Here is a 19,164-nt window from a genome sequence, read left to right on the forward strand (position 1 = left end):
TTTGATCCCAGTTCTGACATGTGCAAGGATAAGTGATATCCCCTATAATGTTGATAGATTTTCTTAGGACTTCTATCTCCGAGACATTTTTAACATATTCTTTGTCATACATTGTTACAACTTGAATAAGCAGCCTGAAAGAAGTAAAATTTAAACTTTAAAAAATATACATACCTCTATAAATACAATGTTAACAGGGTTATAAATGTTACTGTCAAAGTTTGGTGAGTCAGATAACTTTGCTTCCATCTCTTTTTTCAGATAGATCTTTAGTGAAGAGAGTTAATTGTTGGTTTTGAATAGTTTAGCTGTCAGTCTTATTGCACCTGCATCTAGAATCTTACTCACTAATTGTGTATTCCATAACAATTTACAACATGCAGCTTTTAGTACTAGATTAATAGCAGACCACAGGGGTTCCATGAAACAGGCTGTGTCTTGCTACTTTCCAGTCTCAGTCTACTGCCTATAGGCAGGTTGCTATGAAATGACTTTTCTAGTGTACAGGATGAGATTCTAAATAGTTTTCAAATTTGTTCCCATGTGCAGAGCTTCCATTGTGTTGGTGATTCTTGCCAGGGTTTTACCATGTTCTTCCTCCACCAAATATACTGGCCACTATATATAGCCAATCATGTGCTGAAACATGGCATTAAATCCACAAAAAAGCCTTTGAAAAAACATCCCATGTGCCTAAAGATCCAGGGATAGGATGAGATCCAGGGTCAGTGCTTGTACTGTGGCAGACCATTTAATTTTCATGGGGGTTAGGGGTTGGAGGTCTGTGTGGGTGTTTTTTAATTTTTACTTTTGACTTACTGAAAGCTTGAAAAAAGTTCTCTTGCTTTAATTTGTAGAAAAAAAGAAATTATTCTATTCATCGCTTCAGTTGAAAATAAATTTTCTAGTGGCCTCCACATCCCACGGACAGTGTTAGTTTTAAAGAAAGTTATCTTCCTATTATACAACATTACAACCATTTTAAAAAGCATACTTTATAGCAAATGTGCATTGGATTCAGTCAAAATATGTTGAAATTAGAAGGTGATAGTCGACCATTACTGTCAATGAAAATAAGCTTTCTCAGCTTCCTGAATATTGAGTATCGCAAGTTTCATCAAATTCATATAAGCAGTTTCCAAGTTACAGGCTTGTTCAAATACTTTAACATTGTCTTGACAGTGCTTGTTCAAATACTTTGACATTGACTTGACAGTGCTTGTTCAGATACTTTGACATTGACTTGACTGTGCTTGTTCAAATACTTTGACACTGACTTGACAGTGCACCTGATTACTTCAGTTTCATTAATGCCTTGCATTTTACTTCAAAGGCACAACAGTAATGACTGCATTTTGTGGAACTACATTTAAATACCTGTACCCACCCCAGGATAGTGTAGGTAGCTGCAGCATACTTACTTTGCACCTCTAGTTCCGAGTTTGATCCCTGCTTCCAGTAAAAGCAAGAATTTTGATCACTGTTCCAAGTTTGATGACTTTCTCAGGTTTCTCCAGTTTGACCCATCCATGAGAACATCTAAGGCTGTCATATTTACATTTGTAAGCAAGATTGTTTCATGTTAGCCCCATAAAAGTTTGCAAAAGCTGCCTTCCATTAATAACATGATGTAAGTTTGTATCTTGATTTTATTTTTAAAAATTACTGAAAGAAAGCATGGCAGATGATCCCCAGTTTGGAGGAATTTCACAATTGTTGATGCCAGCAGCAGAACCTGCTGAATATAACCTACACTTGACATAGGATTCCTACAGTGGTGGTAGCCACAAATGCAATGACCAACTACTTGAAACATATAAACAAGTCTCTTAAAATCAAGCATGTAGTCTCTAGCAAAAAACTAATCACACGACAACCAATGACTACATTTAAATCATCAGTGGTAACAACAGTATTCAAATCTGAAATTGTTGTGCTCAGTTAAACTCTTTATGAAGCATGCCAGGAGAATCAACAATTTCCAAATATGATTTCTGTTTGCAGTGACCAATTATACCAGGGCATAATTGGTGTGATGACCTCCACTGCTTGTGATGACTTTACTTGTTGGGGAAAAAGTTAATGCTGTGCATGCTGTTTTTGCATATGTGGCAATTCATATGTCTCTTGTTTAGGCTTGAATAAACAGTAACATAAGAAAGAGTGAAAACAACAAGCTTTGAAAAAATACAATAATTTATTTCCCTGGAAAAATTCTGTAAAAATGACAAAATATGAACTTACAGTTTTATAGAATCAAATCCAAAAATAATCCAAGAATAAATTTTAGTAGTCCTAATAACAAAATGTTCTTCTGATTTTACGTTTGAATCCCGATGAAGAATCCAAGATGGAAGACGATGACATATGCTGCAATCTGTAGTGTTTAAGTCAACAGTTCTTTGTAGAAACAAGAATTATCACTCCGGTTTCTGATAGCTGAATAAACATTTGTAACTCCAAATCAAGTAATTTGAAATAACTCCAAACAGCACAACTTACAACTAACAGTTTAACAACCCAGCTTCTACTGAGATTAATTCTCCAAAACATTGGTTATATGGTCTTTCTAAAACGTAAACAAGGAGTCACATGATCATCTTCTGGAAGGTTATGGAAGCAAGTACTTGTTACAGATCACATTTACCCAGTGTGACCCTGACGAAAAACCAACCATTTTACTCTAAGAAATAATAAAAATAAAAAATTGTTTACATCTTAAAGACAAAGTCCCATCACGACCTTGAAAACAACCAATCATTTTAAAATAAAATAGAACTTGTTTATGATGGTTGCTACAAATTCTGAAACAAGGTCAGGATTTAGATCAACACCTGGTGTTTATAAACTAACAGTCAAGGTCAAACCATTTTTTGAAAAAAGTATCATCTCTAGTGAATACATTAACATTACAATATCATGTAATGAAAAATAAAAAAATTAAAACTGACAAACAATTAAATTGAAATAAATATATATTAAATCAGATACAAGTAAATCAAATATACAGAACATAATGCTAACTGACTTTTATTCAGACTGGCTTCATGAATAATAAAAGGGACAATGAAGAAAATGTTGGCAGTATTTCACTTGTAAATTCCAAGTGTCTGAATTTGCACGTCTGTATTATGTGAGGTAGTATTGTGGAAGGCATTATAGTGTAGTAATCTGATACACATTTTTTAACTTTCTGCCTATATGTAGAGTTATTTTTTAAAGGAATGTATGCACCAGGACAGATCCAGCTCAGTTGGAAATGCAAGTTAAGTTTGATTCTTACTTTAATTCTGATAATACTAATACTGTTTAGGGAGTCATTAGAGCAATGAATCAGTCTGTATTCTGTAATAGACTTATGTTACAACTCTATGGTCTTAGCCTAAGTAACTGGAAAAAGTAATAAGTTTAATAAAGTTCAACAAATGATTTATTTCCCTAGAATATAAAATGAAAATTTAAAATGAACTCACAGTATTGTGAATTAAATTCCAAATAATCCGTAAAGTTCACAAGACCAGAAGTATAGAGTGTTCCAAATGAATTTCATTAGTATTACAAATTAATTCCAATCTTGAAAGTGTTGATGTATCGATGTCTAGATGTATCACAATGATAAAATCCAGTATGTCTTTGAATGAGTCTTCAGTATTCCCCAAAAAGTGTTTTACTCCAAAACATAATGAGCACTTTGTAATTCAAATGAATAATATTTTTAAATAAATTATTCCTCTCAGATTATGTCTAAACACATCAATAAATACTTTATCAGACTGAAATTAAAGGAAGAATGAATAATCTCAACTTTATATACATCCCCACTTGACCTTATGTTGCATTAGCATTTCTTAAGAAAAAAATCAGTCATCTTAATAGAAAATTATCCTAAACTGTAAATAAGTTCATTTTGTAGAACCTTCATAGGTCTTAATTAGGCTAAGTCTTGAACTCAATCCTGAGTAAACAGCTATTTATAACTTTGCAACAAGACAAAAAGTAGCTACTCACCAAAACTGTCCCCAGTCATGGACAAAGGTCAAGCACACAAAATAAATATAATGACACCTCATTTTACCAGAGTTTTTGTTTTATATATGTAGCAGTTGTCATTCTGTAAATAAATTTCAAGCAGAAGCATAAGTGGATAGCATTATCAAGTAATCAGAATTATTGTAAAAAATACTTTTTTTCTAGCTTATTACAAAAATCTAAATGGAATTCTTTCGTGCTCCAGTTGTTGTGTAAATGTGTACATTATTTTTTTTTATTTTATTGGACAGCCTTATTCCTAACCCAGCATTATATACAATGGCAGCTAATGATTCCTTTAGATTGAATGTCAACCCGACCTCTAGTTTTAGATGCATGACATTATAACCAGTGTCCAACATGTTTCATAGTTTTAGAGGATTCAGGATTACCAAAAAATAAGTTTCTGATACTAAAGAAACATGAAAATGAGATGTACTAACAGGAATAACTGCACATTTACATTCTACAATCATTTCTTGCAACATTGGCTGTGTGAAGAGTAGGTAAGGCAGAGTTCGTTGCCTTTTTAACTATGAAAGTTGCTTGAGATAATATGCAAATACATTTATTTGGCTTACTTATTTAACTAGCTTAACTCTCCAGTTTATTTGAAAAAGGGCAATTAAATAGCATTGGAATGTTTCAGATCTAAGTAGTCTGTAATCCAGATGATGTTTAAGTACATGTACTAAAGTAAGTGTCTGCAATTAATCCAAAGTTAATTATCATATGGCATTAGTGGTCACTATCTGTTTTATGATTTATGTAAATGAATTTTTTTTACACTTAAGGTAAAATAAATGAAGTTTTAATTTCATATAATGCATATGCCTCTGTTGATAAAATGTTAACAGGGTATTGAATGAAATTGTTTAAACAAGGTATTCAGGTACATTCATATTTAGCAAATCTGACCCTTAGGCCCAGGTTTTAAAAAAAATGTCTTCTCCAGAATTGCTAAGCCAATTTTGATCAAACTTGGTAGGAATGATTGCCCTGTTAGAAGTGTTTTCCAGGTTGACTTATATAGCAGCAGTATTGCTTTCTTAGCAGCCAACTGGAAAACCTATTTTCAACTTGTTCTCAGTTCTCTAGTTGACTGAGCTGTTTTCAGTCAAAGGTAGTAGGAGTGTTTATCAGAATATGAATGATCAACATTAGATCAGGGGTGGTTCCCAAAACAATGGTATGGGTTCTATGGCAACCATATGGAAAACCTATTTTCAGCATATTCTCTGGAAAAAGCTGCCAGTTTGCTTCATACTTGGTAGAGATCTTTCTTAGGACATGTTATATCAATTTGTGTTTGGGTCTTTCCAATAACAACAGTGTGTGTTCCTAATAGCAAACATCTTTTTACTTTTTTCTCCAGAATGGCTGAGCCAATTTCAATCAGACTTGGTAGGAATGTTTGTGAAGACATGTGCTATTGGAAAAGGGGGTGGAGGTGGGTAATTGGGATCAGATTTGGCAAGATTGTTTTTAGGATGCTTTATCAAAATATAGTGTAGGGTATCTTTCCAAGCAATAGTTTGGTTTTGGACTTGGATTTAGATTTTTTTTAAACGTAGCTTTTAACAATTTTTCAGTCATATCACTACAACGTCTACAGTTTGGCAGTTTTTAATGATGTCTAGCACTGGGGCATCACACCGCAAATAATGTAGCATCATGTCCCACCCAGTCACATTATCCTGACACCAGGCTGACCAGTCACAACACTAACCTCTTAATGCTGGGTGCCAAGCTAGGCAGCTGTTTGTACCATTGTTATATGTCTTTGGTATGAAATAGTTTGATTTAATTAGTAACTGAGAGGAAAACATATTTTTTACTTCTTCTCTTGACTGATTTTTTTATCAGACTTAGTAGGAATATATTTCTGGACATACTACCATCAAAATGGTTTCAGAGGTATCTCCCTAACAGTAGTGTGGCTTCTATAGCAACCATGAATAGCCTAGTAAATTTTGATTGGTAGGAATGTTTCTTGCGATATTCTCAATAAAAATTTTGCTTGGGTGGCCACCTTAGCAGCAGTGATGCTACCATAGCAATCAGCTGGATAGCCACTTTTGATCATTTATGTGGCCTCCAATAGCAAATGATACCCATCTCCCCAAATATATGGTTTTCATTACTAATAAATATATTTAAAACAAATTATCGAAGACTTGCTTTGAAGAATTGCCTTACCATATCAGACCTTGCATTAGGATCAGTCACATTCACACAAAAGATACCAGCAGAAGTTACTCAGAGTATAAAAACAGTTAAGATATAAAATAAAAAAAATTAGTATTTCTACTAAATAGCTTGCAATTCTTCTGATATGAATCGCTTCCAACACAATGCAACTGCCTTATTACTACATTTGCTTTCTTCTGAGCATTCCAGTAACCAGTGCAAAATATATCAGGCCCAACTGGGCCTTTTATTATATGGGGGTATGGGGTAATGATAATCTTTGTGATCATCTGCCCATGTAGCCATCCTTCCATTTGGCAGTTTAATTTGCACAAGTAGTCCAACAGTTTTTAATAGATTGTTTTAAAACCTAAGTACTATGGTAGTCAGCTTTAGATCCTTGACAGTATCAGTTTTCTCCCAAAATTTTTTGTAAGAGCTATTCCCTTTTTCATTGTGTTGCATGACACTGTTGTTAGTGCAACTCGACCCCTAGTTTTTTATGGATTCACATGAAACTGGGTAGTATTAAGGTCATTACCTTGATTTTTTGCCATTTTGTAGCACAACACATCTTGTTGGCACGGCTACTCCCCACATTTTTTATGGATTGCCATTAAAGTTGGTGCACGTAATTAGTTGTATGTAGTGTGTAACACAGAATCTTGTGAATATAATGTGTCTTGCAGTTTTAAGTCTACGAGCCATTGACCAGGAGAGCTAATAGGATGGCTTGTTGACCATTGTATATCTGTCAGCACAAATTTATCACTTCTCCTGCTAAACTACTTGGAAGATTGTCATGAAACTTTACACACACACATTCATCCTCTGGTGTAATTTGTCCAGAATAAAAATGGTGCTACATGGACATGGAGTATGGCCACTACATTGGCTATCTTGAAAATCTTGCTCACACTATTTCTTCTGAATGAAGGGTCATATCAACATGGGTGTTTTACTGAACGACTTCTTACAAACTCAGGCTGGTTATAAATGAAAACCGTGAAACTCGAACATCCAATATGGCTACAATAATGACCATCTTGGAAATCTTGTTATCAATATTCCTCATAAATGGGAAAATCATTTATGGTGTCTATTTGCTCACCAGAGAATATCTTTCATTAAGACCCTCAATATGTCCACTATAGTTACCATCTTGAAAATAATGTTTTTGCTACTACATGTACTCCAGAATTGGAGGCAATATCAACATAGGATTTTCACCAAAAGACTTTGTATTATTCCTATTTGGTCCTTAATGAAAATGTTACCAGTTTTACATCCAGTATGGCCACCATGATGACTTCCCTGAAAATCATGTCCTCACTAATCCTCCTGCAATGTATAGTCATATTGACATAGGGTCTAATCTTGTTGACTAAGTCCTTACTGAAAATGGTCTGACTCTTAGACCCATTATCTCCACCACAGAAGCCAATTTGAAAATCTTGTTATCACTGAAGAATATACTAGATGGTTTCAACACTACTAGACAAGGATTTTTTAATTTTTTTACAAATCGTCAAGGAATGGCTAAATTTGTCATTTATGTGCAATGTTGATGCACAAGTGATTAAATATGCAAGTAATATTCAGATTTGGTGATGTCATCAAAATGCACTCTTTAACACATTAACTCCTGGAGGTTTTCGTCATTTTCGCCTGAAATTCGAGTAGGAAACACATTTTGAAAGCTATTTCTGAATAGATCCGAAAACACCTAATCCCAGGTGATCTTTCAGTAACATACTGCCTAGCTGTGTTAGAAACATCGTTTTTCATTGGCTGTTTGACTCGCACATGAGCAGAAGGGTAAAAGTTGGACTTCTTTTTTTATTTATTTATAATTTTTTTGGCTAAACAGAGACATTATTTTTGTAACAAGACCACTCTTTATTCCAAATGCCCATCTTATCCTACTTTTTGCAAAGGTTCGTCTGTCTGTTTGCAGCTCATACTGGTTTGCCTTTGATCTGAGACCAAAAAGTCTAAAATCCAGACACAAAATCGAATCCCAACCATGGGCCAGTTTTGGGTAGAAAAAAATCGGTTCCAAAAAATGAGGTTTTCCCTCTGTATTTTGTAGTGAATTAGAAATTCCAGATTATTTGGTATCATTGTAGAGCTACATCTGTCTACCTTTCTATAATACCACCCACTTTAGTGTATCATGCATGACCCTGATGCTCCAGAGCTCGGCAGTTGGGTACTGCCTCCTGCCACGTTAACTCAGCGCTAGGGGTTAATGTGTTAAAAGGAAGAAATGATCTTACCTGAATTTTTTTCTGGCCAGTAGAAAATCAGTGCCTACAATGGATTTTTATTTATGGATTGCTGTGAAATTTAATACATGCTATGGTCACATTTAAAGATGCACATATTGACAATCTTTGTGACTCCTTGATTTTTATAAGGGATTCTGCCATTTTTTGCTTTCAAAATGTGTTTCCTACTCGAATTTCAGGCGAAAATGACAAAAATAATTTTGTGAATGCAACTACTTTTGCAACTTTTAGTGCATTACTGTGAAACTTAGTATATATTAAGGTCATCATCTGAGGATTTGCATTTTAACCAATTGCCATTACGAAAACATTTCACACAAGTTATGACGTTTTGTTTACTATAGACCAGGGGTGCACAACCTGTGGCCCACGAACATGTTCTGTCAGGCCCTCAGGGTAAATTAAAACAACACAGAAATCTGGCCCGTGAACAGTAATTACATTAAAGAAATTAGTGTTTACGGCCCTTAAGTTATCTTAGAAAAATGCAATCTGGCCCTTGGCCGAAAATTTTTGTGAACCCCTGCTATGGACTCATCCCCATTCTGCGATAGGGGTGGGGTTCATTTGACACATGAATATTTATGTGAACAAATTGCTCACCAGTCTTCAAATTTATCTGTTTGTTTTCCAATAGATTATATAGGAAAAGGGTTAATGACTAGTTTCACAGCCATTTGGCTGTCAGTGCTTCCAAGAGCACCTGCATCTTGAGTCTTCATGGCTAATTGTGTCTTTCATGAGGATTTACAACAGCCAGCTTTTAGTAATGGATTTATAAATCAGTATAATCACATTGCAAAATATGGGGCTGGCAGCTTTTCTCTACATATAAACTATACATACTTCTTTGCAAAATCATTACTCCAGCTTGCAATTTTTCAGTGTGTCTTCTATTTAAAGTAAGGGGCCATCCATTTAGTATGTATGCACGGAGGGGGGAGGGGGGTAACCCAAATGCATACGCTTGCGTATGGCGGGTCTACTGGTAATGTACGTATGCATAGGAAATGTGTGTGTGTGAAACCTCTGTAATAATTTGTCTAAGACATAACCTGTTCAACTGGGTTCAGTTAGCATTTGAATTTATGCAAACACAAGATAAACTTTTTAAAATTATGCAGCTTATTTCTTTGATGCAGCCAGACATTCAACATCATGTGGACTGTTTTGTTAAACACGTTAATATTATTAATCCTTGATCGTTTCTGCATGGATTAAATAAAGATCATTCTATAGAATTCAGGAGAGGGGTGCATCAAGCATATGTACACAGGTGCAGGGTAGTAAAAAAAGTATGTATGTGTACACAGGGGGTGGGGAGGGTCAAGCTTTGCCAGATTTGAAGATGCTTGTTTTTGTGACCAAACAAAGTAGTGTTCATTTCAAAAGTTAGGATAAAATTTATTTGGTTGTAAACGCAGGCATAAAAGGTCACAATCAGATTTCTTACACCACAAAAAACTAGACTTGAAAGTATACATAATTACTTGATGTTATTGTTGTTAGCTTTAATACCATTTTTCAGCACAAGATAGGCTATAGATGGTGACCAGTATAACAGGTTCATGATAAACTTTAGGTGGGTGGGAAACTCCCATTAAAATGCCACCAGAAAGCTTTCTCACATACCCACATTACCTGAGCCCATAAGTGAGATTGCATTAATCAGTAAAGGACAGCACTTTAGGCTGCTTGGCCCCTGTGGCCCCAAAGAATTATTTGAAATTAACTGTATTATTCAGATGCTGTTTGCTTAATCTTTGATGATCCTTTTGAAACTATTCCATAAATTGAAAAGGCCCAAAATAAATGAAAGTGGCCAGATGAATGTTTATATAGTATTGTTTACACATGTTAACTGTAATTTGCCATAATACATAAAGAAAAAAATTCATTGATCCTAAACTTTAAGGTCAACCTTAAAAGGTCACTTGGATCTTTCAAAAGTCCAGTACTGAACAACTTTGAGATAGTTTCAGATATTCTAGAGGAAAATATATGGGACTCTTTTCCAGCATGTTAAAGAAGCAAAATCTGTGCATGCTGGAACCATGCTTTTTGGTTAATTGGTTTTACTTCATGTGTTATTTTCATTTGCACATTGAACAAAGCTTCTATAAATTAGAGATATACACTCTTCTGCAGTGTTCATATTCTTCCAATTGAATTATTTTATTTCTTGCAGATTAATGAGCCATAAGATAAGAGAAAAAAAAACTATAACTAATGGATCATATTATCATGCAGAAGCTTTCTGTGGAGGAGCTGTTGATGTTTATTAACTACTGTATACACTCACTTATGACTGCAACTGCAAACTTCACAGACCCAGATCTGCTGTCACATAATGTACCAGCAGATCTTAGACTGTGCAGTTTGTTAGGAGTAATCAGTAGAACAAACAGCATAGACCCTGATCTGGAGGTGCATTATGCTACAGCAGATGAGGGTCTTTGTTGTTTGACTTGACTTATAAGTGAGTTCATATGGTTCCACTAGCAACTGTGGGAATTTGTGTAATGGATCAGTGCCTAATTTCACAGCCAATTAGCTGTAAAATATATGCAGACTCAATAGCCATTTTGAAGCTTGTTTTAAAGCTCTGCTTGTAGGCAATTAGCAAGTGGCACTTAGTAATAAACTGGCATGGGAAGAGAATGTGGAACCATATCAAGTAACCTGGGTAGGGAGAAAGGTCTTAAAGTATAGAGGGAGATGTGGATAGTAATATTACACTGAAAAAACTTACTCTACTTTTAAACAGCGCTTTCCTTTCTTGAGACAACTGAAGCTTTGATTTCATATTTTTAATAAACAAGGTGGGATACAGGTGTTTTAATCCCATATGTTTTGTACCATGTTTTCAGTTATTTGAATTGTGCATGAAATTTCAAGTTTTTAATGCCCCAGCCATATCTATGTATTATGGGGCAGATAGAGATATCCAAGTTTGTCTGCCCCATCTCTTCATGCCTTGTCATGTCATATCCCCCAATGTTTTTTTTTCTTCTTTCTGTTCAGTAATAAAAAAATTTTTGGTCTTGCTGGATTCAATCCAAGCTTGAGAAGGCCTATGTTAGGCATGATTTTCAGAGCTTTCAATTAATATTTTATGGAGTTGTGGCCATGTTTGTCTTTTGAACTTGGCCCATCAGTTGCATTTATGGTCATTAATTTTTTTAAGGAATTTAAGGATTCAGTTAAATTTGATTTTAGACTTTTCAGTCATAAACCTTGCTCAGATATGATTTTAACAGGTTTCTGGCAAAACTAGTTACCGGTATTTTCATTGTTTAACTTAGAACTTCCTTTCTGCTCCGTAACTTTTGAAGGACTTACCGGTAATGGATTGAAAAATAATTTTGTATGAGGCTGTACATGAAGAAAACTGAGTCAAGTTTGATTTTTACCTTATTTTGGCAAAATTATAGAGTTATGGCCCATTAATTATTTTGAAACCTGCCGTTCTGTTTCTGTTCAATGACATTTGATGAAATTCGTGGATTAAAACCCAATTTTTTTATGAGGCTTTGAGTTAAGAAGAGCTAGGTGAAGTTTGATTTTTTTAATCAATTTCCTATAAAATTATATGGAGTTATGGCCCCAGTTTCACTTGTATCTGTGCCGTTCAGTTGCATCATACTGGCAGTGGCAATTTCTTGTCATATGGATACATATGATTCATAACTCGTGAAGAATTATATACTTTGTTGCACAGAGTTTTTAGTTTCACCCATTTGCACTCAGGAGAAGAGTTGTTGTTGTTGTAGGGTTTAATGTCATTTTTCAGCACAGGATAGTCTATACATGGTGGCTAGTATAACTGGTGGAGGAAGAACCCTGGAAAACCCCAGGAAGAACCTGGACTGATCCACGAGAAGCTATAGGCAGGCTTTCTCACTACCCACATTAGCTGAACCCATGCAGACAGAGGTGATCAGGAGAAGAAGAATTTGCACTTGCCAGGTGTCACTTGTCTTCTATTATTAGTTTCACTGTGTGATGTGCATACCTTGTATAATATTTCATGTATGTACACTCTTTACATGTCAGATGATTGTATTAGTGCTGTCATGTACTGCATTGAAATGTGTCTCAGGATAAATGAAATATCAATGAAACAATTAGAAAATAAACATTTGTGTTTCTGGTATAAAGGTCTCATTAAATAAAACAAGAAAGAGCATAATAATGATATGTTTATTGCAGCCAATGCTAACAACAACAAAAACCAGATGAAAATGCATCAGTATGAACAATAATTTTCATGCAATCTTTGACTCGTATGATCACATAATAATGTGAAACTTTGACTGCTATGTTCACCAAAATACCAATTTACTAATAACTTGATATGCATCTGGCTCTGGTTAATAGACTTTTTAGATTCTTGAAAACACTATTAATATAACTTACTTTGTATTGCTATATTTCTTAACAATCATAAAAATTGCAGTTCATTAACTTTGATTTTTAGCATCACTGCCATAAATAATGTTCCCTGTAAAGTATCCAGGGATTATCTGATCTCATCAGTATACAAATATTATTAATATATTGAGATCAGGTCATCCATTTTAAAAAAAAGTGCCCCATAATACAAACTTAACATACCCAGGTCTGTCACAGTAGAATACATGTGCCAATTTCATGGTGTACTGGCTTGTACATAGCCCAGTCAGCCAGATCATAATGTGTGATGACAGATTTTGGTTTTTACTATCCACATTTTATAGTACTAACTTGAAATATGTACAGCAGAGCCAGTTTTAGCAGACCACACATTCTGCCAACAAAACATGGCTTCTTAGTACAGGTGGTACAGTACTGGAATTAATTTATTTATACAACAGATTAGTTCATGTATTGAAACATCAGGTGTCACAAATTGATTTTACTGTATTATCATTTTTGAAATACATGTACTAAAATTTATCTGCAGTGATTAACTGAACACACAAGATGTGGAGGAAAAACAACAAACCCTAAAAAAAAAGTTCCCGTATAAACTTCTCTGAGGTTAATTCCTAGAATATAATTTTTCTAAATCCAAATATAGACTAGATTTACTGAATTTATAAACTGACGGACTTGAAAAATGCAGAAATTAAAAACAGCTGATCATTCTGTACTTTTCATCAAGCATGAAAAGCCAACAAAATATTCTTTTTAATGAATCTGATGATTCCAGCTTTGTTTAAGCTGTTATTACATTTCTCCTAAATAGCTTATGACTGATGGGGCCCATAAAACAAATCATCTGTGCAACATGTGAGGGCACGATATAACAGTGAAGACACAAATTTTGGTTAACTATGAGGGAAAGAGGGGTGGAGTGATTATATGAAAATTGTAATCTTCATTGGTTTGCAGAAATAAGTAATGGCTTTAAAATGTATGGATATTAGATCTTAAGAAGTTAATTAAAATCAGTAAATTGATGATTGTTAATATAGATGACATTGACATGCAGTACTCACAAATTAGTTTCTTGTTAAAGTTAGGCGTTGCTTCCCTTTAAGGTCAGAACTCGTGAACCCATCATAAAGCAAATAAAAGCTTCATAACTTGGATTATACTCAGAAAGCACTGCAGCTGAAATCCATAAATGCACATGTGCTGGTCAATTACTTAACATAGTGAGATTAAATGTTTGCGTATTTATATATTTGTTGGCAGCACATGATAAAGAGTAAATAAAATGTTTCTTATGTACTAATAAACACATGCGGTAGACATACTGTCGCACAATATGACACCCAGAACATTTAAAAATTCTACCAGAAAGGAAGAAGACAAAAATATGTGCATTTAATTTTATTAGAACTTACTTTTAATTTGTCGCTGCAGATTTGAAGGGCTACATATATGTAGGGATTATCCAGCTGTAAAATCTTATGAGTCTACGATTTTCACAGAACATTAGGCTGATCCTACACCTGGATGCTACTGTGATGTGGCACCTTTCTTATTGTTACTGACTAGAGACAATCTGTTAATTACTTTTGAGTTGTAGCATCAAAGGATCCTTCAGTCCTTACCAGTTATCAAAATGCCAGCTTAACTACTTGGTAAGTATGTGATTTTCACAAGAAATCCGACAAGCCCTACCTATAACCACATGTTACTGTGGTGTTATCACCATTTTGAAATTGTTTCTGGCTGGAGACACTGAGTCAGTAAATAATCTTGTGTTAGTGACATTCATATACAATATTCCTCTGATGACTTGCCCATGATCAAAAAAAAGCCTACCCTGCACTTTGAGAATATTTTAGCATATTGTATTAAGACAGTATGGTCCCCAAAAGTGAACTTATTCCAACTTTTATTCATGGGAGGTATTCGTAATATTTTGTAATTTAATTCAAGAGAGGGAACAAACAATTTTCTTGCTTTTTGGTATTCTTGTAGGCATGAAAATATTTGTTCATTAAATCACTCAAAAGCTGCTTACAAATGTTTCGTTCTATTTAACACTGCTATATTAACAAAAAGATTTTAGTAAAAAAAATAACATTTAATTTCAAAACCTGTCTGCAGTATAGAATTTATTAAAAGTGAATTAAATATGTATCACCAAGTTTTAGCACAAAACAGCAACATGTCAGTAATCTCTGTATTGTTTATTTCTAGGAGGAAAATTGCAATTATTTCAAAAACAACAAAAGGCTGGCATTAAACAACCTGTTGATCAATTCTAGCAATTAGTTCATCTCAGCTTTATTCAAAGGACTATCAAGAGCTTCCTGTCGTCATACCTGAAATGTCAAATTTATAATTAAAATCATTTGAGAGTCTTGGAGAACAATGATTGTTCATAGTTAACATGCCAGCCTATTCTGGTTGATTTGTTTAATGAAAAAAAATAATTACATTCCAAAACTTGTAAATTCAAAAATTCTAAATTTCACATAACTGAGAGGAGATTTTAAAGTCTGGTTATTAATTAAATAATTTCCTCAGTGAAGGATTGGACACAGCTTTCATGACCATGGCCTGGGAACTTGAAAGGACAGTGCTGACCCTAGGATCTTCAAGGCTAGGGACATTTGTGTCCCTCACTTTTCCATGTTTGAGGGATGTATCATTTCAAAGAGACTAACAAAATTACTGGATTGTAATAATTGCACTAGAAATGGTAAAAATTAAGACAATATTTTTTGCTCTGAGAGTTTTGCCACCATAACTTTTCATCAGCACTACACTATCATCTTTTCCTTGTACATCTATATTACTGTTAAAAACATTTTTATCAAGTGCAGAAGTAAACACCCCCATGGTTTACCAGAATCATTAGACTATGGAATTTTTATTTCTGGATCTTGCTCTTATTTAACTGTAGTCTTCACTCATTATCAGCATTTAATTATAATAATTCCCATTTTTAACATTATTTTTCTTTTCAAACAAATAATTTATTGATTGAACGCCAAATTTTCTCCAAGTTTTTTACCCCCACCCCCCAATTTAAACCTCAAAAATATTTGACACTAGTGGCCATGAAGAATTTAAACTTGGCAGATAACTACAAACCAAATTCTTGATGTTTTGATTGCCAACATTGTTACTTTAAAATGGAGATTAACTATCATCTTAACATTTATATTGTCTTTAACAACATTTGCCATTGTTGGAACCAACCTAGATGTGGATGGATGTGCACTAAAGAAAAAAATGTTTATTTTTAAAATGTTTTAAAGTGTGTCCAGAAGGTTGTACAGGATTATGATTTGGGGGACAATTAGGACAAAATAAATTTGCAGGAAACCCAAGAACTCATAATCAAGATGCAACACTGAAGAATATTCCTTTAAATAAAAAGTTATATGCTCTCTAAATATTTTTGTGATGAAGATATTTTGTCTGATAGTTACATAGCAGTTTGCAGGAAAGGCTTACTATTATTTTTGAAACCTACTGAACATAAAAGCATGGTACACCCAATTTTTTAAAATTTCTCTCCAAAATGACAAGGTCATATTCAAAAATAAGCATGTCCCCTACTTTCTGAAACATATACTAGGCAGGTTTCTTGATCTTATCATCAGACAAATAAGATCCTCAGCCATTGTCAAAATGCCAAATTAGCCACTCAGTAGAATTATTAAAAAAAACACCATTCTTTTAATTTTACAATGCTTTCAATGCCATGGTTCTTAGACAAGCAACTTGGCAGTCTTGTGTCAGAATAAATGATTATATGCTTGTGTTCATAAATTTCTCTATTATTCACCATAATTATCAGAAGATAATGAGAAATTTAACAATTAATGTCAGTGAATGTTAGATATTCAGGATAAATGGTTTTGGGCAAAACAAAAAAAAAGAAAGAGTTTTACTCTGTCATAATCCATTTCTTTATTTTTATTCCCAATTTTTAAAACAAAAACCTTGTCACATTTACGTGGGTTCATATGTTATCTGGTCCTGGATTAACGAGTGATGTATTGATGTCATAGTTTTGTCAATGTACTGCAAATTCATTACATTTTTAAAGGAACACAATTTTTTTTACTTCATTCTTGCTGCAATCCACAAATTTAAAAACTATACGAACAATGATTATTTTTTGGAAGCCCATTTCCCAATCCACATTTTTAATATGTAACTTTCTTATATGCTGAGTCTGACTGCAAACTGGCAAGATCTGCCATGGCATAATGCATGGCAGATCTGACTCTGCTGGGAATAATTAGTTGAACAGAAAGAACATTGACCCTGGTCTGCTGGTGATTTTTGCAATGGCAGATCAGGGGATAAGTTTTTTGTAGTTGGACTTGACTTCTTAGTAAGTATATACAGTACTAATAAAAAACTATTTCTTTGTGAAAAATCAGGAAAAAATAGATACCCATAAAAATTAATGAATTCACAATATTGTGTGTCCATCATAAACTCACAGCACAAGTTTTAAACAGCATACAATGACTTTTCCATCTCGTCTCCTTGGCTCCAATTGACTTGTCTTCAAACTCAGGCCCCTCAATATTTTGTCAAAATGTAGTACATATATTTCTTGGCAAAAATTCATACTAAAGATGTTTTAGCAGAAAGACAATTCTTTAGAAAATTTTGATGATTTCTTCTTTTTTAAATCACTTTGGATGCATAAATTTTTACAGACAGCCATTGACTTGTGTTGGCCAAATGCTGTTCTCTGTCCCAGCACATATCACAAGTTAGATATCACCTATCTTTTACATTTGTGTTTTCACTTACAGATTCATTACCATTAAGCAACTCCATATTTTCTTGACTCCTGGAATTTGTTGTGTCCAAGTTTGTGTATCGCATTGCTGGGGATGCAGGATGGTTGTTATTGCTTGTTGTTGTCATTGGCGCAATATGTATTCGAGCTTGGTATTGTGTACCAACAAATTCATCCATAGCTTCAGGAATATCTTTGAAACAATGATATTTTATTGCATTGTTCACAAGTTCTTGGACACGGGGAAAATTACTAAAAGCACCATTCTTTTGCAGATGATAAAGAACTCGTCGATTTAGCATTGGGTAACGAATGTTGATGAGAATGTCCTCAATTCGTGACTTATCATTTAAGTTATTTTTCTTCATCCAGTCTGTTGCAGAAGTAAGTATCACATTTTCCTCTGCTTGACAAGTGTCATTTTTCAATAGATTGCAGACTAGATTGAAGCTGCATTGTTTCCATCTATCAGATCGTACCAGACGACGAAAATGAACACATAGCACTTGGAATGCAAGATTCCTCACCTCCTCTGACTGAAAGTTACCCTCTTGTATGTCACATATAACTTCCATTGGAAACCCTTGCGAATTATCACAATCACACAATGTATCATTAAGAATTTGTGTAATGTAGCTTTCACAATGCTGTAAAAGTGGTCGTACAGCGTATTTATCAGCCAGTCTTTGTAACGCTATCACATAATCCCGGTGAAGCCATACAGCACCACTATAGATAAAATAAAGAAATCTGCTGAACACTTCACTGCACTCGGGAGGCTCCTCAATGCACAAGACAGGCTTCTCATCCTTCTCACATGGCGGCAGTTCATTCAGCTTAGCTGCCAGAAAATCACTTTTCATTCCCAGAATCATCTTGTGAGCATTGAACACATACTGTCCATTATTAATCTTAATTATTACATCACTGAGTGTCTCGTTGTCAAAAAGAGATTCAAATGACTGGTTGGTTTTTACCTTCTTGCTGCCTTCCGTACGATTTTCATCTGTCTCCTCACCATCAGGAGGTTTTGAAGGATCGGGGTATTGGCTTCTGCTAGGGCTGAATCTTTTCATTCTCTGATCTACCACTCCACATTTTAAAGGCATCAGCAAGGTTGAACTGTGAAAACCTGATCTCTAAAGTGGTGAATGTGCTGCCTTCAGAATATTCTTGCATCAGAATTGGATTCTGTAGTTAGCTCTTCGACATCATCTGTAAAGAGAGCACGAATTTGATGTATTTGCTATTTAATAATGATAATAATAACAAACTTATCACATGGAGTTCTGTTGGAATACAGAAACTTCATTAGATATGGAGATGGAAAATGAGCTACTTTCAAGACTGGTCTTGAGTAGGAAAAGGTGACAGTAATGTACCTGTACTCAAGAAAGACAAATGAATGCCACAGACATGTCACTTGTATAGCAGAGTGCA

At 34.4% G+C, this 19,164-nt stretch overlaps 2 protein-coding genes across 9 annotated transcripts in view; one reads left to right on the top strand and one right to left on the bottom strand.

Annotated features, from left to right (window-relative positions):
- The window catches only part of LOC149802990 (uncharacterized), a 316,457-nt gene that overhangs the window by 193,009 nt on the left and 104,284 nt on the right, over positions 1-19,164 (top strand). The window lies entirely within an intron of this gene.
- LOC149802991 (BTB/POZ domain-containing protein 17-like) overlaps positions 12,702-19,164 on the bottom strand; it is a 63,142-nt gene continuing 56,679 nt past the window's right edge. For all 7 annotated transcript variants that reach the window (XM_089952531.1, XM_089952529.1, XM_089952528.1 and 4 more), the window contains one exon: positions 12,702-18,939. In XM_089952531.1, coding sequence (XP_089808657.1) covers positions 17,703-18,833 — 1,131 coding nt within the window. In that variant the 5' untranslated portion in view covers positions 18,834-18,939 and the 3' untranslated portion in view covers positions 12,702-17,702. The remainder of the gene's footprint in view (positions 18,940-19,164) is intronic.

Source organism: Sinohyriopsis cumingii, chromosome 3 (assembly GCF_028554795.1).
Source record: "Sinohyriopsis cumingii isolate HCF-2022 chromosome 3, ASM2855479v2, whole genome shotgun sequence".
NCBI classification, from domain to species: Eukaryota; Metazoa; Mollusca; class Bivalvia; order Unionida; family Unionidae; genus Sinohyriopsis; species Sinohyriopsis cumingii.